Here is a 22,030-nt window from a genome sequence, read left to right as displayed (position 1 = left end):
TTAGGAAAATGATCAACACCCTAGAGAAATGCTACACAGACAGTGCCCTCCCGCAACTATTTTTCTATTGTTGCACTACCTGCTCTATACATGCAGTGTTGAGCAACGGTGGAGACGGAATTACAAGCAGTACAATATTTTGCGGCAACCACAAAATGTGAGACATTTGTTGTTTTTATGTTTATTTATTGTTTTTATGTTCAGTCTCAACTGTTACGAAGTTGATGTGCAGTTAATAAGCGAAATAAATATTTATACTGGAAAAGAAAATCGTGAGAGAATCGTGATCTCAATTCTAAGCCAAAAAATCATGATTCTCATTTTATGCAAAATCGTGCAGCCCTATGTTGCACATATTTAATGTTCCATGTTAGACCTTCTATTAAAAGGGTGTCATATTATAGTAAGATGAGCTTTTTTCCTCTTTATATGGGAAACAGCTCCAGGGATTTACTGAAACAAGTGCAAACGTCTATGTAAATACAGACAGTACAAAAGATGGACATAGCTACTGTGATGTCGTCCACTGATTTCTGAATTCGGTGAAACCTCTGCATGAGTGTTTCCATCTACGCTGTCCTGGTTGTAGGGCTGGGCCATATTATACCGTTCACGGTAATACCGGTATAATGTTAGGCAACGATAGGAAAATGAAATATCGCGATAGAATATGAGTAAAACACGCATGCGCAGTGCCTTTGTTTTCATACGCACATGGCTGATTGTTGAGTGAAACAGATGAACCAGAATTGGTTTGTAAAAATGGTGCAACTTCCGTGATGTGGAACTGGTTTGGTGTTTGTCTGTCAGATACACGACAAAGCACATTTTTTTGCAGAACATGCAAGCGGCCGTTGTTATTGTCGTATTTGTCGGACTAAGATGCTCTTAAATCTGGGAGTAATCTGGGTCCTAAACTCCGTATACTTCAGGTCAAACGAAAACTGCAGCATCACTGAGAGTTTAAAACTGTCTAAATTCTTTCATCTTTAATAAAAACGATCAGCGTTGCTGCTTTACCAGGTGTAACTATGAAGTTTAACTTCCAGGCATCCATGAAAACAAAATGTATTACATTTAACGGAGTTAGAAGCTAGCAGGAAGCTAGCGGAAGTTAGCTCGCTAGTTTCGCTAGTTACCTAAGCATGATATAGCATGTTCTGACTGAGAGATTTCTGAAAAAAATCAAACGTACAGCTCTGCTATCACTTCCAACATAAATGAAGACAGGAAACTAAACAGCAGTGACGTTTGTAGGGTTACTGAAGTTGGGCTAGCTGGTATATAATCATGTGCTACGTGATCGCTAGCGACACAGCTATGTTAGCATAACATAAACAGTGAAGCTGGAGGACGAACACTAACACTTTTCCACTTATAAAAGTTAACGTGAAGGTTCTTCATGGTTAGAGACAAATGCAATCCCATGGCAGGATGCTGTAAAAGGACCAATCTTCAGTCAGGAGAACAACTGAGATAATCCATCCACAATACGAGGTTAGTCATTAATATACTGCAGCAACATGGGAATAGAGCCGCTGCCAGAGAATTCAACATTAATGAATCAATGGTACAGAAGTGGAGGAAGCAAGAAGAATGAGTTTAATAAAGTTTGATTTATCTGACTGCTAATGTGCCTTATAATCCCGTGCACCTTATGGTCCGAAAAATGCGTACTGCACACTGCAGTTTAATGTTGCAAAGCACCTCTTTTTAACTTCAGTGGATATTATACATGGTTATGCTCAGGATATGTCAGCCTATTTCTACTGGAAATGCCTTTTGGTTAAACTTTCAGCAAGGAATTTGCATTTGCACTGTTACATTTTTATAAAGCTTTAATGTACATAAAAACCAGCTTCTTGTTTAAGTGAAAATAAATGATAGGTTGTCTTTTTGCGCTAGTAATGTTCTGGAGTTGTATTTTGTCACGCATCAATTATATCGTCAGTTATATCGTTATTGCAAATTTTCAAATATATATCGTGATAAATATTTTTGGCCATATCGCCCTGCTCTACCTGGTTGCATAAAATATTTTATTTAATATGACCCAAATTTCTTTGGATCTTGGCTGCCTTTTGTTCTTTTCTGTCAAAATGATCTAACACAGCTCTGAGGAAGCCAATCCATGATTGATAGAGTTTCATTTTTCATTTTTTTGTATCCACATGTGCTTTTACTGCATTGACAGTGAGTTCGGGATCATTGTCTTGCTGAAAAATTAAGGCTTTACCAATAGAGGCTATTGCATGATTGAGAATATGCCTTTCACGTTTCATTTTAAAACACCATTCAGATCGCTCATTCTACCATGCCTGTATACCTGCGGTTTCAGTCAATTTCAGAGTCTGTAGCAAATGAGCTGTTGCTACCCCAGACGCTGTGGTGAGAAACACGGCAGGAAAGGAGAACTGAGAACACAGCCTCATCAGGAGCTTCTAAATAGCGCTGCCTTCTAGCAACAAATATTGCATCTATCTAGACAAACTTTAGCAAAGCTAGTTAAATACATAGTTAGCCCTGCTGTCATCATGGAGAGAACTAAAAAAAGTTTACCATGGTTTCCCTGGTTCTCTTGCTATTGTAGTTAATTGTACTAGATGTGCTGGAGTATGTTCTGTACTGGTGAAGCAATGTTCTGTCTTGAAAATTTAATAAGAGTTGTATTGTGTGCAAGGTAGCAGAGGGCTTGTACAAAATAAGTCACTCGATTACAACAAAGGCTGTAGGTTTCTATAGTAACTTGTATTTGTATATTTGTGTGTGTGTGTGTTTTCATGTGTGTGTTCTTCCCTAAGGAAAATGGCATCGAGGCAGTCTTCACTCCTCATCCTTGCCCTTCCTGGACCCTCCCATGGGAAAGCTTACCAGGAGCGATCAACCCTACTGAAGGTAAACTCTAATCTTGCCTCGAGGCTGTGCTCTTTGCTGGCTCCATTTTATTTTTGCCCTCCTGCCCTTGCACTTTTATCATTGCCCCTTTGGTTTGTTTTATTTTTATTTTCTTGTATTTATTTGATGTCTTCATCTCTCTTTGTCCTCCTTTCACTATTTTTACTTCCCTCATGTTTTGTAAGCCTGTATGCCTCTGCAACACTCCACAGCCTCTTTCTCCCACCTTATTTCTGGGTTGACTTCAAAAAACACAAATGTTACTATATATGGAGCGAGGAACATGAATAAATATTTGCATTATACCTTTCGGTACTACTGTGGCTGTTGGTGATTTATAGCTGCACCTAATGCTAACACATTTTATGTTAATCTGCAGGTGGATGCGGTTCCCCTTGAGGGTCCCCTAATGATTTTTAATCTACATGTGCTATCCTGCTGATGTTGTAGGGTGAAAGTGTGAAATAGGTCTGTGGTAGAACAAGAGTCAAAAACAATAAAAACACCTAAAAAGGTTCAAAGACAACTTGTACAGTGTCCCACTTGTCTTAGTGGATACTTCTTGCTGTGAGAGTAGTTTGTGATAGACAATGGGGGAGGTTTGTTGATTGCTGCCCCAGGTGGCATTGGAGCAACAGAGAGAGGGGAAAAATCTGTTTCTTTGCCTCTTTTCCTCACCTGCATTGTTTCTCTTTTTAGTGAGATGTCTTTGTTGTTAGCAACGCTAAATGATGCACATGCATCACTCCCAACATATAAGTGTTATTCCATCCATCCATCTCAATCCAATACATTTGAATCCGTCCATCCATAGAGAGATAGACAACCATTCACACTCACATTCCCATCTTTGGCCATTTTTGGAATAGACGTGCATGTTTATAGACTGTGGGAGAAAGCTGGAGCCCGGAGAGACCACCCCCACAGACACAGGGAGAACATGTAAACTCCACAGTCTGGCTTTGGTGGGACCTTCTTGCTGTGAGGTGAGGGCACTTGCTGCCATACGGTCACGTTGCCGGTTCAGTGTTATTGACACAAGAAATTGGGGAAGGTAGATGAAGGCACATGCTTCATGCATGTGATTGTTTAAATATTTCAATTTTCTTTAATATTGTGTAGCGCACTCGTTTCTTTCTTCCTTTCATTTTTGCTTATTTGGGAAATTGTTACAAGCAGGAGTTCATGCAGTGCCTATTTCCTCCAACAAAGAAAATGAGAAAAGGAAAAAAAACACCTTAATTTAAGATCTCTACCTCTTTTCAGCTTTTGTTTTGTGTAGGTCAAATTTCCACTTCATTACCATGATATTAAGCTTTTTTTTTTCACTCCAAGCAACTTGAATAGTAAATTGATTTTATCCATATCCAAACCAAACAGGTTTACAAAATGATACATTACCATACAATACAACAAAAACCCCGCAGGGAATGAGCAAACACGCTAAATAAACAGATAAACGAGCTGTTGAGTGATTTTGTTTATTTTGCGTCCTGAAGCCTTTGCTCTGTGATCCATCTTTTAACTTGCGCTACTTTGAAGCGTATTTTCCCGATGTATTTATTCCTACTTTTACTGATTCAACAGAAACTTTGATAACAAACGGTGTTTTGATTTGCTCATTGTTATTTTCTGTTTGTGTGAATATTCCAGGCAGTCAGTATAACACACATCTAAATTGATGTGTTGCCCAAATAAGGGCCTGTTAGCACATTGACATATTTCTATTATCTGTCATAATTTTGAGATAAAAAATTAAAAAAATGTGTTTTAATATTTGGTCTTTACTTTCAAATTGTTTTCATTTGAAGCTGTATACAAATGTGCAGTGTAGGATTTATAAAAACATAAAGGTTAAAAATGAGCAAAATAAAAAAGCACCCAATCTGGACCTGTACATATATTCACAATTCTGGCAGCTGGGCAGTAGCAGATTTCAATAACTGTAGTATGTTTTTTTTTTTTTCTTTTTCATTTATTTCTCTCATTATGCCAGCGAAATAAATACTTAATTATGAATATGTAACTTTAAAAGTCTCTCAACTCCTCATTACGTACTTTAAATATTGTAAAATTGAAGTAAAGTCATGATGCTAATTATTGTTTATTGACACTTACTTACTTGGCTTAGTTGGTTTGAGGCTCTTGCCATTAAAACAACAAGCATTACAACCAATGGATCCTTGCTACTAAAAACCTGATTTAAGATCACTGAGTTCCTGATGCAGGCTATCTGTTGTTTTAGAATCCAAGAAGATGTTTGCCCTCCTTAATGCAATTTACATGATTGATGCTTAGTTACCACATTTAGACACCACACTACCTTTGCTTTCATCTAGGTGTAGACCCGAGTGTCGTCCATTGATCTGTTGCTGTTTGATAGTATCAAGATAAGGTTGGAAGAGTAGTGGGGAGGGGAGGTTAGACCAGACTTAGGAAATATCCGACTTCTGTTAGTGGGTCAGCTTTTTGTATTCGGCGCTCTCATTGTATGGGACTTCATTTACTTGGGTGTTTGTATCAAGTTTGATGACTGATTTAAGACTGAAGTGCACAGATAGTCTGTCATGTTCTTCACATGGGCAAAAAATTTAAATACAGTTTTTCTCATGTTTGTTAAGAAATTTTGATGAGAAATAATTCAAAATGTGTTGAGATATTTATTTAAAGAAAACAAGGTTGAGGTATAGGAAAGTCAAGGCATCTCCTAAATTAGAAGAGTTCATTGTATGTTAAATAAATCTTTACAAAATTTCTTTTCATGGCACAGATTAACCAAAAAAACATTATAGGGATCTCACCATCACTAAAGTCATCCTGGAAACTTGGATATCTTGTCTGTATGTTTGTTCTGCTCCATTGTCCTAAAATTGGGGGATTGTATAAAAAGAAGTTCCACACTGAACTCATTTTTGGCAGTTTGACTCCAGTAAAGTAAAAAACAGAACGAAGTCTCAAAGTTGCCAAAATGTCTGGGGGTGGAGCAGAGTTAGCAGATGGCTGATTGTAACTTTGGACAATGTTTTCAGAACATCCTGGATTAGGTGGAGATGCAGAAGAGGAAAGATGGACTTGGAAGGCAAACTGACATAATTAGCGTTGAGTTTTAAAGAGGGGATATGAGACCAATTGACTCGGTGAAGACGGCCAAAAAGATGATTGCATCAGAGGAGTAATGACAAAGCTGAGAGTGAGGAGAGTTTGGCAGCGTGGGAAAGCAAAAAAACAACAAAACGAATAGAGCAGCAGGAACAGTCCCAATACTCAGAGGTGCAGGCACAAAAAGCAGGAAACCTTTTTGAACCCACACGAAACGTCATTAGAAGACTATCGAAGCACTTTAACTGCATAGTCAATGTTTCATTGTTGGTCTGTTGTGCTGAATTAGAGCCAAATAAAACTGAGCTCATGTCATTATCCTTTTACTTTTGACTGCACTGTACTGGTTATATTGGGTCTCACTGATTTTTAGCTCATTAATGTGGTTCCACAGTGAAACTTTAGCATCAATTTCTAGCCTAAACCTCAGTGACATCTAGAATGCTCTTCCCTAAAACTCCACTGATACCTGAACTGAAGTACTCTATGTGATGTAGGCGGGATGTCTATACCAAGAGTGAAAATCATGTAGAGATACTAAATTTCAGCTGTTCCATTTTTGTCAGCACTCTGCATGATAAACGGTGCTCTTGATGTCTGCTCCTGCAGAATTATGCTTGCATGCAGGTAGCCCCTGTGATTCTGTACTGTGTAATTAAAGAGGAGCAGAGACGAAAGGCACACAATTTGTACAGAACTCCAGCACATGAGCCTCCCCATCTATCTATTCCTTTTGTGCGCACAAATGGCTCCACACATGTACACACGTACAGTACTACAGGGAAAATTTCAGTGTTTTCCCCTTACGTGTGCATAAATATTTCCATGTGTGCAAAACTAATATATAACACCCACAAGCCTTTGAAACATGAAATTTTGAAATGGGGTTATTTCTGCTCTGTACTCTAGAGCAATGGATTTGAAATTAATAAATGAGAGTTTGCCTTCATCCATTTTTTCTATTTTTATCCATTTCCAAGGTCGGGTACAATTTAGGTCTTACAGTATACATGGAAAAACCTCCAAGCGTCTGACTGCTAAAAAATAAACAATTGTCAAATAATAATCATGCTAGCACATCTCCATAAACTGTTTTGCTTTATATACGGACCTATTTGCATTCATTGATTAAAAAATTGTACACACAGGCTCCCAGGTGTGCATAATATGTAGAACAACAAAGTTGTCCTGCTTGTATGGAGGCGCTGATTCACTACGTTTAGTCAGGGTTTGTCTGCAAACAGATAAACAGCAATGTGAATAGAGGGGCCATTGTGTTAGAACAGCCAGTGGCTTGTCTCCAGCACTTCACTTAATAGATGGAGGAGAGGAGGTGCAAATAAAGCATGGTAGAATGATGGAGTGGGTGACAGTGGGAGATTGAGATAGGGGTGAGACAGCATGAGGGGAGACAAGGGTTATCAGTAGAAAACAAGGCAGGAACGAGGGGGTGAACAAGACAACGAGCCATTAAAGGGGAGAGCTGGTGAAGAACTGCAAAGTTGTCATGCTTGAGACATGGCGCTATTAGATCCTTCGGGGTTGTTTTGGTACACGCAGATGAGACGAGTTCCTTTGTTTTTTGTCGTAGGTTACAACAGCATGGCAGAAGTTGAACTGCTTGAATGAAAGCTGGCTCCATTTGTCTCCGGCTCCCTGCTTCTACTGCAAGAGAGATGTGATTGAGATTCCCCAAACTCCGCAGCTGACTGTGTATATTTCTTGAAAAGTACGCATAGATTAATAGAAAAAATGAGGAAGAGATTTGCTTTTACTGGAATTAGGAACTTGGTTATGTGGGTAATTTAACTGGATGCAGATCATGTAGAATATTTTGTTTTGTACATTAATAACTTGGCTTGTGTGTACTTAAAGGTGCTGTTTCAGATATTTTGAACAACTGAGTGCTGCACTAGAACACAATAACCTCACAACGTGCCTCATGACCTTTCTCCATTGAAGGGCTGTGTATGCAATAGCTAAAATACATTTTAAAAAGTAAGAAGAAAAATCCAGTCATTGTGGTACAGTAGCACTTTTTCCTGCTGGGTTCTCTTATTTTACCCCAGGTTTTAATCTAAAATTGTTTTTTTTAATATAAATACTCCGTTATCACCTAGTTGCTCATTGTTGACTAGTTGCTCTTTGCTGCTGCATCAGAAAGAGCACAGAGACTGAAGCAAAACAGTAAACCTGAGGTTGTTAAACCAAATCGGTGAGCTAAAAATGCTAAGTAGTCATTAAAGCTCGAAGGAAAGCTGCAGGCTTTGTATTAATTCTCTGTAGGTTCATGATTACCAATGGCCTCTGTCACGAATACGCCACTTGATTCATTTTTTGATGTAAAAGTTTTGATTTGCTTCTAAATCTGCCCATTAGTTTAGATATACTGGGGGAAAAAACAGTTTTGTTAATGTGGTGAACTTGTGATACTTCCCAGCCCGCGGGGCTGCTGATGCGGTGTTGTCAGGGTCGATCTGTAATGGCTTTTCAGTATTATAATATCCACGCAGTGTTAAGTAGTTTCACAATATTCCGAGGCAACATTAAACACATTAAACGATTTGAAATGGTGTTTGCAGCTGAGCTGGAACTTCCTATTCCCATAACTGACATCTTCCTGCATCACCCTCTTCTTTTTAATTTAAATCCCACTGGAAATATTAGCTTCATCAGAAGTTGTGACCCTTGCACAATTTTCAGTGCTTTGCTTGTTTTCTCCACACTGAGCTTTTAAACATCTGTCATGTTTAGCTTCCAGGTAAAATTCAGATGTTTAACATATGTGTTTGTGAGCTGGAAGACTTGCCTGTAAGATGTGAGATGGAATGTCCAAATTACAAGTGTCATTTATTTTATTATGTGGGTGGATTAATTTCTTTTTGTTTCCTGCTCTGCTTTTCCAGTGACTTGGATTAAGGTTGTAATATGTGCACATACCAGATTTGTTCCACTGTTAAATCAGTTTGGCTGCCTTTCATGGGTGTCGTTTTCCCTCAGGCATGTCATTTTACTATTAATGAACTTACTAGAAGATAATTAGCTGTATTTGATTGAAGTCTAGATTCATGAACTTGACTTTTTCTCATTAAAAAAAACAACAGATATTGGCTGGATACCCTGAGGGCATAATACTAATTCTTAAAGTAGAACTTCACTCTTTTGGATTATCATAAACTATAAAAAAAATTAAATAAATACTGTATGACAATGATTTCATCTTCCAAATGAAATCTTGCATCTCTGTGAAAGTTCAGTTTTTCTTCCTTTAGGTTATAGAAAAGTGAATCTTCTTATATTCAGTGTAAGTTATTTAAAATAATTATCATTGTCAATATGTGCTGGGTCCATGCAAACCAGGTTACTAATTCTGGCCAAGATGAGTGGTTAAAATTGGCCAGAATTTGGCCAGAAGCTTGTTGATGGCTAGTAAATTAGTGGGGATGCATGCATATGTGTTTGAGCCTTTATGCATAATTTTGACGCTACAAGCAGAACTTCCTCTTAACATTAGAGAAAATACTTTTTTGTTTTCAAAATCATTCCATCCTGGAAAAGGAACAGTTGAAAAAACTTGTTCAAAGCTCAAACTCAAACTTCCACTTTTAGTCACTTATTTTGCTGTCCAGCCATCGGGCTGAATGATGCTCTGCTGAGAGATTTACATCAGGTTCAGACACAAATGTATTTAACCGTTGATTTGTGCATTAACATATCAGCTTATTCTGAAGATCACATTGTTGACTCTCTGCCCGTGTTTAGTTTGTTTTTTCTGGAAACCATTAGTGTTTGGTCTGAGTTCAGTAATAGTAACGAGGGAAAGTTAAGGAATGGGGCTAAATGTGTTTTTTTCTGCCTGGCTGTCAGATAGTTGTCAAAAGGTGCTTAGCATCCTTAGGCTTTTGACAGACAAATGTCAAGGGTAATCTATTTGGAATTTTACTGAGTTGATGTATCCTTCAGACACTTGCCATGTATACAGATTTCTCTTTCAACTAACCCTGGATATCAGGCTAATTAAAATCTCCATCCAGTTTCCCAGCACTAAATGTAACTTACTGATCTTGACACCATTCAGAACTTCAACTCTCCAAATGCTTGTAATAAATCAAATATTCCTCCTGAGTCCAAAGTGTTTAATCTAAGAATCTCAAAGTTATTAACCCTCAGTAGGACCTACAGCCATTTTTCATCCACAGCGTTTTTTAATATTAGGCCATTTTCACTGTGTTGAATAGAATATAGCCAAACCTTCCAACCCTTTTTTTTTTCTTTAGAATTGCCGTCTCCGTTTATTCGATTAGCTTAAGGTGGCTAAGCTAAAAACCGCCATCCACATGAGGCGCTAGAGCCATAAATCGCCCCATTGAAACCCATTATAAACGCTATTTTTCACTGCAGGATTTATACCGTAAGCATCTCGGCGATGGCTTAAGTTTCATTTCCATTTTGGAGAAGAGGCCTTAGAGTTGTAATTTTTTTATTTGGCCACCGGGTGGCGCCCTTGCTTCACATTTGACGACTGCTGGAAAACAGCGGGCTGCCTTAACAGACCTGCGGGAAAAGAAGACTCATTTGAGGCTTGCAGCACCTGCTTCGCCCGCTGATTGGGCGGGACCATTTTCTGTCCCCAGGTCGTTGAGAGGGTGCAAATTTTTTTTTTTACTCAACCGGAAATGACGTATTTGTTGTCACGTGGTACCGGACGTGTGTGCTGGAGAAATGCGTCCCACGAAAAAATGCCCCGGTTCTTCGTCGCGACTTAGCCGGGAAGATGCACCTCTGTCGGCCTAGAGAAGGAGCATTGGCCGCCTGGAGAACATTTCCGGCTCCGGAAAAAAAAATTGTAAGTGGATCGAAATTAATTTTGGTGCCGATCTTTAGTCCATCTAAAGGCCTAATTATAATAACAAACGAATATTACTTCAAATGGGGTTTTTTTGAAAATATTTACTTTTTTGTTTTTTGGGGCTAAAAAAACTGCGCTCCTGTAATAAACCTGGGATTTAAAGGGTTAAAACAACGAAAATATAATTAAAACTTCATATATATATTTCAAGGAGAAGTAGGTCTAAAATATTGGCTAATTTGAAATGGAAAAATATTAATGTATAATCTTTTTATAGCACTTTTTATGGCGTGGTCGATTTTTGCCTCTAGGACCTCCATAAGGAGTACTTTTTTTTAGACTTACCAAGGGTTAAGGTTGCAGGGAGGCAGAAGCCTATCCCAGCTCTTCTAGGACAAGAAGCGGGATTATACGAGATGTTACTAAATGTTATAGGAAATGAACATATTTTTGTTTTTAAGATCAAGTAACTATATGAGTAGTATGGTCACTTTTCCATAGACTTCTCTCAGACTCTTTTTCTTTTTCAAACCACAGGAGTCACCACTGCTGGTGTTAGAGGGCAAGTTTAAAACCGTTTCTCACTAGTGTTGCCTCAGACCTGGAATTCGATTCAATTCAATTCAATTCAATTTTATTTATAAAGCGCCAAATCACAACAACTGTCACCTCAAGGCACTTTATACTGTAAGGTAGACCCGACAATGATACATACAGAGAAAAACCCAACAATCATATGACCCCTATGTCGTTAAAATGAGAGATTGTAGTTTCTTTGTAGAGAATATTTTGATACAAATATAAATATACAGTATGCATGTGTTTTTAAATGATCTTATTATTTTAAGTGAGGATATATTTGAACTGTATCCCTACATTTGGTTAACATGCATCCCCGTGGGCTTACAACTCCAAACAGCAGGCTGTGACTCCCAAATCACTCCTCTCATTCTCAATTAATTGAACTCATTAGAGCCTTTAAATTGCAGATTTAAAGATATGCCGTAAACATGGGAGCCAGCACAACAGGAAGCTAGCTTTTTTATTCGTAATTAGAGGGATAATTGGCACTTTATTTCTACAATTCAGGTTCAAACACATCTAGACTCCCTGGAGGCTTACTACAGAGTTTCACTATTTGCAGTGATGTTTGAATTGTGCCCATTTAAATGCAGAGCCACTGACTGCCTCCACGATGAGCTCCTTGCAAATGTCATATCATGAATATTCATTTGTCTCCCCAGTTTTGTTTTGTTCAATAATCTCTGGTGAGGGATTGCAGTGTGGGTATTGAGGAGGAAGACAATTTGCCTTACCTTCAGCTAGTTTTCAATGAGTTTTGGATTACATGTTTCTAACGCAGTTTCACTGCACTCGTAATTAATTAGTGATTAGTCTGTTCAGCCTGCGCAATCTCGTCTCTGCAGGCCATTCCTGTGGAGCATAGTTTAGACTATTGTATGTGGGGGAAAAAATATCTTTTCCTTTAGTTACCACTATATTTTTCCATTGTAGACATTATAGTGTAATTAAATGATTAAATAATTTTTATGAAGTCTAAAATATTTGGACTTTTTACTTTAGTAGTTGTTTTTCTCCAATATTCAGAAGTCATATTTGTTATCATACAAAATAATCAGAAGCCATATATTCAATTTATTTGTTAAGTAATTATATTCTTTTATTCTTAATATTCTTTTCTAGAGACTGCAGTCTTGTTCATCCACTCTTATGTGGATTTTTTTTTTTAATCATTTTTGTTAACAGTTTGGAAATGGTTTGACTAGAAATCCCCCCCCCCCCCCCCCTTTTTTTTTTCTTTCAAATTTTAACAGTCCATCTATTTTATTTTATTTTTTTTACCCCTATGGTTGGACATTCCTGTCAGTCTCCCCCTCTACTCTTCCCCCACTTGCAAACAAGACCCCAAGCTACTGGAACTCCTCTGAGACCGCACCTTATCTCCAGCCCTATTGGACAATTCATCCTTTCCAAGATGACCACCATCACTGTAGATTTGGAGGTGCTAATTTTTATTCTAGCTGTTGATTGCAAGACCGACCATGTTCAAGCTGGTTAAGACATAACCAAGAAAAAAAAAGCCAATAAAGCCAAAAACCAGAATAGTCTGTAACAATAATCCATAATAATCTTGAAGAACTCCTCACAGGACAGCATGAAGTTTTACAGTCATATGAATTCTCTAAATCAGGGGTGCCCAATCCCGGTCCTCGAGAGCTACCGTCCTGCAGCTTTTAGATGCATCCTTGTTCCCACACACCCGAATCAAATGAATGGCTTGTTATCAGGCCTTTGCCAAACATGATGGCATGCTGAAGAGGTAATCAAACCATTTGATTCAGCTGTGTTGGAGTAGGGATGCATCTAAAAGCTGCAGGATAGTAGCTCTCGAGGACTGGGATTGGGCAGCCCTGGTCTAAATCCATAAAACTCATATAGACCGGTTGGGCAAACCCTGTGCCCAACCGGTCTATATGTAGCTAGAGTAAGACAGACAAGATGTAGATAAGGTGAAGAGCTCGTCCAGTGTACAAAAAGACAAAGTCAAAACTGTTACATATCAGTTTGGAAGTTTTTACCATTGGTGTTGGTCCACAGCCACGTTCAGGTCGCTCCAGAGATACTAATCTGGATTTAGGTCCAGAGGTTTCCTGAAGCAACGGTTTCCTTTGTGACTTTTGAGATCCTTTGTACTTTAGAAAAGGTTTTGTCAAAGGATTGCTCGATATTTTCCTGCATCCATTTTTCCTTTTGTCCTTGTCCCAGACACTGTCAAAGAAAAACATTCCCACAGCATGATGTGACAGCCATTTATTTTAAACTGTAGCATTGCTCTGAGAAAAAGATTTAGTTTCTCATAGTCTGGAAGCTATTTTTTGGCAATCTCCCAGTGGACTGTCATGATCTTTTTTTGGGAGAAATGGCTTCTGTTTGGCCAATCGACCATATGGTTACCTGCGTGACCAAAGTCTTTCGTCCCAAAGGATGTTTTGATGGTTTCCTTTGACTCAACATGTACGTCCACTACAAACATTTCACATATTATTATAAAATGTTGCATTCCACTGTGTTAATTTATAATTACAAGTGGAAACGAGGAGATGCTAATCTGGTTACCTTTATTTTGGGTTATGTGTGGAAAGCAGAGCCTCCAAAAATGAATGAATGTCACATAATTAATTGATTACTAATATTTTCCATAGCAGTCTTGAACTAATTGAGTAACTTAAATTAGCAATGGAGAGCTGAAATCTGCAGCTTGATACTTCATTCTTAAATATGGCATGCATCTGTCTTGTTGATTTACTATGTGAGCTGGCATATTTTGCAGTATGCACGCTCTCTCCTTCTGTCTGTTTTTCTTTTTCCATGTTTCTCCCTTTTCGCTTCCTACCTTCCTTTTGTTTCTGTTCAGAGCCTCTATAATTTCATGTCATAAGCATTGCTTTGACACAAAGGACATGTTTTCAACTTTATTTTCACAAACTCCTGACAGCAAAATTAAAGTATTTTGCTGTTCCCATCATTATGTGTCACCTCACTGGAATTTCTGTCTTTGTAAGCACGGGCTCAAAGAAAAGCTCAAACCTTTTTATTCAGTTCTGTATCGATTGAACTATAATAGATGATGTGTCATATTTGGTTTTAGTGAGAACCATAAAATGTGCTCTTTATATAGGAGGGACCTCCCCCATTGCCCACATCTAATTTGGCTCAAAGCAAGGTTGTGGATAGACTTTGGCATGCATGTCTCAGTTGCTTTTGTTCAACACCTTGTTGTTAGTTGTGTTTTCCCTTGTGTATTTTAGACCCTCATGGTGTAGGATTACACTGATAAAGGCGAGAATCGTCTTTTATGCACGTGTTTTGTCTGTTTCTGTGTCTGCAGATCTTTTTACAATAAACATATATCACCTAGGCTGCAGGAGCGACCTACCTTGATATTTTGATAACTGTAGATTCTTTTATCTACACTAATGTGTATCAGGCTATTTTTGGTTTGGAATTTGTGAGAAGAGGTTTGAGACTGAGTTTAACATCAGTGTTCGCACGATTTGTGCCTTTAGTATGCAGACAGCTCCGTAAGACAGAATAATGACTCGTAAATCCTCCTCTAATTATCCAAAGGGCACGTGTGGTGTTTGTGGCCAGTCTGTAATCCCTTGATTCTTGTCCCACATTCCTAAATAGGAATGTCTGTGTAGCGCCAACACATTTGTGGATATAACGAGGACGCAGATAAATATTGAGACAAAGTGTCTGCTTTCTATCACTTAATTAAAATGTGAGCTGGAGAGCCAAAGAAAGCTAAAGGAGCAATGATTTTTATTCCATCAAAACAGAGTATTTGTTGTAGAGATGGCACGATACCACTTTTTTATGTCCGATACCGATATCATAAATTTGGATATCTGCCGATACCGATATGAATCCGATATAGTGTTTTTTAATCAACAAAACTGTTTTTTAAAATATCTTGCTGCATTTTGCAAGTCTGCAAGTTCATACTCAAGTTTAAAACAACAACTACACTAAAGCTATTCTGTTATACCTGTATACAAAAAAAATATTTCATAGTTCAGCAATACTGATCAATCTAATAAACTTAAACCTACACCATCCTCACTATTCTGGTATTTTAAAGAGTACTTAGCGTAAATATTAAGCAACCTAACTAATAGGGTTCCAACTCCCAGCAACAACAAAAATAAATAAATAAAAAATAGGGAACCACCCCTCACGCTCCACCTCATGATGCTTAATCGACGTAATCAACCTTAATTTGATGAAGTGTGAAAAAAATGCACAGAAATCAATTATTTTTCAAGAAATATTAAATAGATTCAACATCTTTCTTCAACAAAATTGCAGACTGCACAGATGGTACCTTCCCAAAGTAAAAAGTACTATAGCTTACTAGGGTATATATATTAGACTTAATAGTCACTATATACAGTAATTGACTTCTATTCATTTTACATCAAATTAAAACTTTGGGTGTCAGATAATTATTTATTAAAAGCTCGACATTTTAAACGAGAATAAGAAAGAAAAGTATGTCTTTGTGCCCCCCTTTCCCTGTTAATGCCCTATCGGCCCCCCTGGCTAAACTTTGCTAGATCCGCCCCTGCACAGTTACCAGCGTCAGCTACGTAGAAAAAGATCCTGGTGTAGAAAGTAATAATAAATAAATTCTAACAACAGCTGATCAAGCTTAAACGTGCTGCTGTTGTTCAGCCGCTGGTTTCCTCTTTCTGGTGCAAAGTGGGCCAAAAGCAAACCAGAGACACGGACTCGCGACAGAAAAGCCGATCAGCTGATCGTTAAGCAGTTTCACGATTGAAGTAGCAGCCGGAGAGCGAGAGGCAGTCGCTTGTTAAGCTTAACGCAGGAATGCTTTACAAACATTCAGAGATGGACTTACACACGTGCTTTACTTCTCTCGGGATAACTTTGTCGGAGATGAAATGCCGGGTTGCTAGCGAAGCTCCACATGCTATCCAGACCACCACAGGTCCCGCATGCCACAGCCGCTCTATCACGTGATGCATACTGCTCCGACGTGCTAACGTTCTGAGGTGAGTTACGGCGTGTTGCAAGTTTTGTGAGGTGCTTTTGTGATATTTAATGGATCGGATTACATTTTTTATTTTTCTCCGATATCCAATCCAGTAATTTAGGTCAGTATCGGACCGATACCGATATGTAATATCGGATCGGTCCATCTCTAATTTGTTGTTAAAATCTTGCTTTTAAGCTCCAGGAGTGTGTTTGTTTCTGCAGTGACAATAATAAGGTTACATTTCTCTATTTCTCTATTCAGAGGGGCCCTGCCTTTGACAACCCAATATTTCTGTAAGGACACAGAGAGCAAAAGGGACACCAGTTGGCTGGTGTCCAACTAGCCTTTATTTATACTTGAGTTAGCACTGCAAAACTAGGGCTAAAAGCCATTCTGGCTGGAAGATTTTACAAAGGTTGCAGGCCAAAAGACATTGACACAGCCCCCCAACGATGCCAGCTTTATGCCATATACTCCCTGACTTTGACAGCTCTGGCAGAGTGTAGAGTGCTGAGAGTGTGCGCTGAATAAAAACAAACTACTTCGTTTAAATGTACAACTGTGGAGGAAGACTTTGAGGAGCCGTAACAGAAAGAACAGGTGAAATTAAGCATTTTCTAGACTTAACATACTTGTAGCTCTTTGTAGCCTGAAGAAATGTTAAAAAAGTGTTTTTTATTTAATCTATTTTCCTCACGTCTTGAAAGTGCAGTTTTGAAGAACACAATCATTTTATTACATTTCATTTAAATGTGTTTCTATGTTGTTTTCAATATTGTAATGATGTATAGTGTTAGATGCTGTTACTGATAATAAGCTATTTTTTAAACAAAAGATTCCTACTTTCAAAGTCAAAATTCCCAAAATCGTTTTTTAACCATTCTGTTTACTAAAGTTTTCAATTAAATAAAAGCATTTGAATCATCTTCCCTTAATTACATTGTTCTATTCTCATTTACACAGCTCTCAAAATTCTTTAATCTACAGAAGTTTATTGTAGTGCTTTCTTTCCTTGAAAAACTCATAACATGTGACCTTTCTTTAGGTTCCAGTACCTCATGAAATGGGACAGATTGATTTGCTGTGGTAGAAATATATATAAAAAACACATTTCAAGTACACAAACGGTGTGTTCCTTGTGAAGATAGTTTACCAGCGTGTCAGGCTTTGGATGGCCTCAGGTTATTTGTTTCTCTGAGCTGTGAATGTGCTGGTCCAGATTACAGCTCTGTGGTCATTGAATCTTCTGCAACAATGTGCTTGTGGCTATTACAGGATGGATCGATTACGAACGATCCGAGTTTTAAAGCAAAAGAATGTAGGAGTTTTTCCCCTGCCACATCCACTTTAAACAGGGCAGCGAACGGTGCCCAGGAGACCGACTGCAAGCCAACATTTAGACTATGCAATCAATGGGAGCCGAAAGGAGAGTTATTGATCTGTCTTCTTTGACGTGCCATTATTAAAATGTCACATTGTTATAATGATGGCTAAGATATTCAATGCTATCTCCATAAGTGTTGAAATGATACAGTAGCTAAGCTTGTCGTGGTGTTGCTTTTGTCTCTCTTTAACCATCCAGAAATCTTTGAGAATAAGCACTATGTATACTTTCAAAATATCAATATTCAAAACACACTTTCTTTGATGTGAATGGAAGTGATGTCAAGCCCAACGAGCAATGTCAGAAGGCTGAAATTACCTACAAATCACTACAGGATAGTTTAGTTTCTTATTGCAGCTGGAGTGGTGTCAGAGATGGTCCGAGTCATTGCCGACAGTTTGCCAATAAAGGCAAACTTTTCGTGTTTTCCTGTTTTATGAAATCAATATTTTACTATTGGATAAATGTAATTCTGTCAATTTAATCTGCCTCATTGTAGTTTCAGTTCTGCGTCCCTGATGCACCTTTCCCTTTTTAGAAGTTAAAGAAATCAGAAGAAGGCTATTTTTTTTTTTATCTGAAGCTTTGATTTTAAATTGGAATAATAATTGGTAGAGATACTAGTTTATCTCCACTCATTTTTGTTTAATTTGGCATGGGTGATTGTCAGCAAGAGATCGCGTTGTGTGTGGGCTGAACATGGTGAAGATAAGCTATTTTATATATACAAAAGCTGATTGAGCAAGTTAGTAAAACTGTGAGGATACAAAAACTCAAACACCAGGAAAATGTTCTAACATTATTTAACACACAGCATTGGTTATGGAGGGTGGATAGCACCACTATAACAAATGGATGATACCGGCTGCAGTGGTGCGGGTTACTCATGGGAGGAGAGCAGATCACCTAACCCCATATGCAGCCCACTTAATTTTACAGGCAGCTCATTTATAAAGCAGACTTAGGTCAGTTTTCATCCCAGTTATGGCATAAAAAGAACAATATGTGTAATTAAAAAAGTTATGATGTGGAAGTAACTGTAGCAAAGCAAAGTCTAGACACATGACTGGTGGTATGAAGTGTTTGTGCTCTGGTGCTGTGTTTGATTTGTGCCACATGTAGTGCTGTGCATTATGGCCAAATCCGACATTAGATCTAAATTGTCTACAGAGACAGTGATTTTTTTTATTGCTAAGGAAAAAGGAAAACAATAGATTGGAATTTATACATTTTTGCCAATTACTAATTTTTCAGTTGTAATTTATTAATAAATGGTTCCAACATAATTTCAGATGATAACTGGTGTATTTCAGGAAACACGTTTGTTATGTCTGGTTGAACGCTCATATTGAAGCAAGGCATTGCACACAGATTGGGAATGTGTCACGACCTGTTGGAGGGACAAAAGGAGTTCCATAATTTTCCCAACCTCTCGCCTACAGCTACGCGTACAGCTAGGTCATGTTTTGATAGACATTCCAGCACTGCTTAAGGATGCACAATGAGAAGTTTTTTCCTCGTGTTTATTTTCATTACCTTTTGTTTTTCTTGTCACTACAGTCTTACACAGATGTGCTGAAAAATCTTTGAGTGACGCCAGGATATTTTTTTCTTTGACAGCTTGACAACAATTGAAGCTTTCAGTGATCGTCAGTAAGATTTTATATCTTTACTGCTCAGCGTTTCTCCTCATAGCTTCAAACCTCTTGGCATGTGTTGTTAAAGCTTTCAGGATTTCCCCCATATTATTTACACAATGACTGGCAAACCTGTCCACCTTCACCTTTAACTTCCCATTATAGGCTCCAGTCTCCTTGCCCTTCTAAAGGATACGTGTGAATATATGGCGTGATAATTACACTGTTGGCTGAATTTGGATTTTTTGCCTGTCATTAATAACCAACATTCAACACGCTGCAAAGACATGCCAGAGCTCATTTCCTCATTCATTAGCTAGCAGATTTCCATAATGATGAACATATGGCCAAATGCACCAGTGCGTAAACTTATAAATGCCAACAATATGTTCAGCTTTTGAATTAGGGAAAAGAAGTTGACAAGCTAACAATTCTACCTGCCATATACAGAAACATTGGGTTCCTGACAGAATAAAAATATGTTGAATGTCCCTTTAACTCCACAGAAATTAATATTAGGGATGCAAATCTAACACTGGAGAGAGAACCCGTATTTGTGCAAAGGTTTTCCACCTTCCTCACCAGTCTCCTTCTGATGTCATAATTATAGATCGCAATGAACGGCAGCTACAAGTGCACGTGTCAGCAAACTGCACGAAAAAAGAACAAGTTAACAAAGACTTAGTTTGTGCTTTAAGGGGGACCTGCTTGGTGCTTCGGCGTTGTTAAGACATTACAACATGATGAAATATTTCCCTTTTAGAGGGAGGGTGTTTGCTGACAGGCAAATAGCAAATGTGTAATTAGCTTTGTGAAATTAGAGTTTTAATTAGCTAAGTGACAAATGCCTTACATGAACAAAATATTTGGCGTATTTTCATTAGTTGCAGTGGAATGGCCATTTAAAGTAGACATTGAATTTTAATTACTATGATCATAAAGTCATCAATGATGTGGTTTTGAAAAAAGTACATGCAGGACATGTTTTTCTTACCCCGTGTGCTTTTATGCCTTTCATATCCTGGCAGGCATTTGTCAAAGTCTTTCTAATCCATTTTTACTTTAGTGACTGAGCTCCAGGCAGTTCATTTATTAAGTGGTCAGAAGCACTCTTTATTTGGGTCTGTGTGTGCAAGTCACACTCTTCTAGTCCCATGTCGTGCCTGCAATATAGCTTGTTTTCTGTCACCCAGCTGTGGTTACATCAGCCAGTCTTTCACTGGTATGAGGCGCACAGACCTTTTTATTGTTATTATTATTTATAGAGCATTTTTGGCCTAGACAGTGAAAGAATTGAATATTTTATTCAGCAGTTATGACAGGCTGAGCTGCAGGACTTGGTGTTTACAGGTTACGGCTTCATATTAGTTAGTTTTTGTTTTTTTTTAAGGATCTTCGGTTTTGGCACTTCCAACTCCCACAAGATCTGTTAACTTGTTTTTATGACACACACACACACACACACACACACACACACACACACACACACACACACACACACACTGTTGTGAGCAGCTGCCAAGGCAAGAAAACATTGCTATTGTTTCTTTGCAAAACTTCCGCAATCAAACTTATCAATTGACACTCTGCCGTATTCATGGCTACTTAAGCCGGATCCAGGCGTTCACAGCACGTTCAGAAGAACTGCCGAAGTGGTTGTGAAGATGATCCACACTGTTGCCATTTCATTTTCTGAAACACTTGAGCACATTGGGTCTCCCTGTGCTTATATCAACAGATATATAACTATATCGGTACTTGGATATGACTTCATTATTCGATTTATAGTTATGCAAACATGTATTCAGTTGAATGCAACAGTTCCCTCTTCAAACTTCAGCCTTTCTTATTTCAAAATCAATATGTGCATTTCTCTTTTCACCCTGGTGACCATCATAAAGTCTCTCCTTTGTTTGTCTGTACTTTTCTGTGTTTGTTTCCTTCCAGTAGACTGTATGGTATGAAAAATATACAACATATATTTTAACTGAATGCAGTATTTAAGTTTCCTTCCATAGTTACCATGTCAAAGAATAAACCAGTGTTTTATTTACTTTATATGTACTGACACATAAATTACTCGTCTCAGACCATTAAACACCATTTACAGTCAATATTATAACATTTGTTCCTATATATTTAAAAAAATAATCTCATCCTATTATTACATACAGCTGCCCCAAATCATATTGTCAAAGCATTATTGTACATAAGCCTAATGGAGATAATGACTCTAAAATTGCCCATGCACTTTGCAGCACCTCTGTCAGATAAAGACTATTTAAAAATGGAAAACACTGAACCCACACAGAGATTTATATTTACATAATTTAGTATGCTTAGGTAAATATTTATATTTATTGCAACAATATCTAAATGTACATTCACTGCCACAATATTAAAGACATACAAAATACTGTATTCTATTCTTTATAGTTCTTTTTAGCCATATGCTTGCATGCCATGGAAAGCTGTCCATATGTGATTCGCATAATGAGTTTCTCTGGAAGTTGTCGCTTTTCTGGCTCGCCATCTTTTCACATGACATCCTGTGACTTCATATTTCGTGGTTGTAAATGGAT

At 38.0% G+C, this 22,030-nt stretch overlaps 1 protein-coding gene across 1 annotated transcript in view; it reads left to right on the top strand.

Annotated features, from left to right (window-relative positions):
* gstcd (glutathione S-transferase, C-terminal domain containing) overlaps window positions 1–22,030 on the top strand; it is a 53,872-nt gene that overhangs the window by 6,893 nt on the left and 24,949 nt on the right. The window contains exon 5 of the mRNA XM_085459148.1: window positions 2,802–2,895. Coding sequence (XP_085315274.1) covers window positions 2,802–2,895 — 94 coding nt within the window. The remainder of the gene's footprint in view (window positions 1–2,801; window positions 2,896–22,030) is intronic.

Source organism: Copadichromis virginalis, linkage group LG6 (genome assembly GCF_057382275.1).
Source record: "Copadichromis virginalis isolate Kocher_CV1m ecotype Utaka linkage group LG6, C_Virginalis_male_GT1.1, whole genome shotgun sequence".
NCBI classification, from domain to species: domain Eukaryota; kingdom Metazoa; phylum Chordata; class Actinopteri; order Cichliformes; family Cichlidae; genus Copadichromis; species Copadichromis virginalis.
The sequence above is the reverse complement of the archived record's forward strand: the minus strand, read 5'-3'. Positions and strand labels throughout refer to the sequence as shown.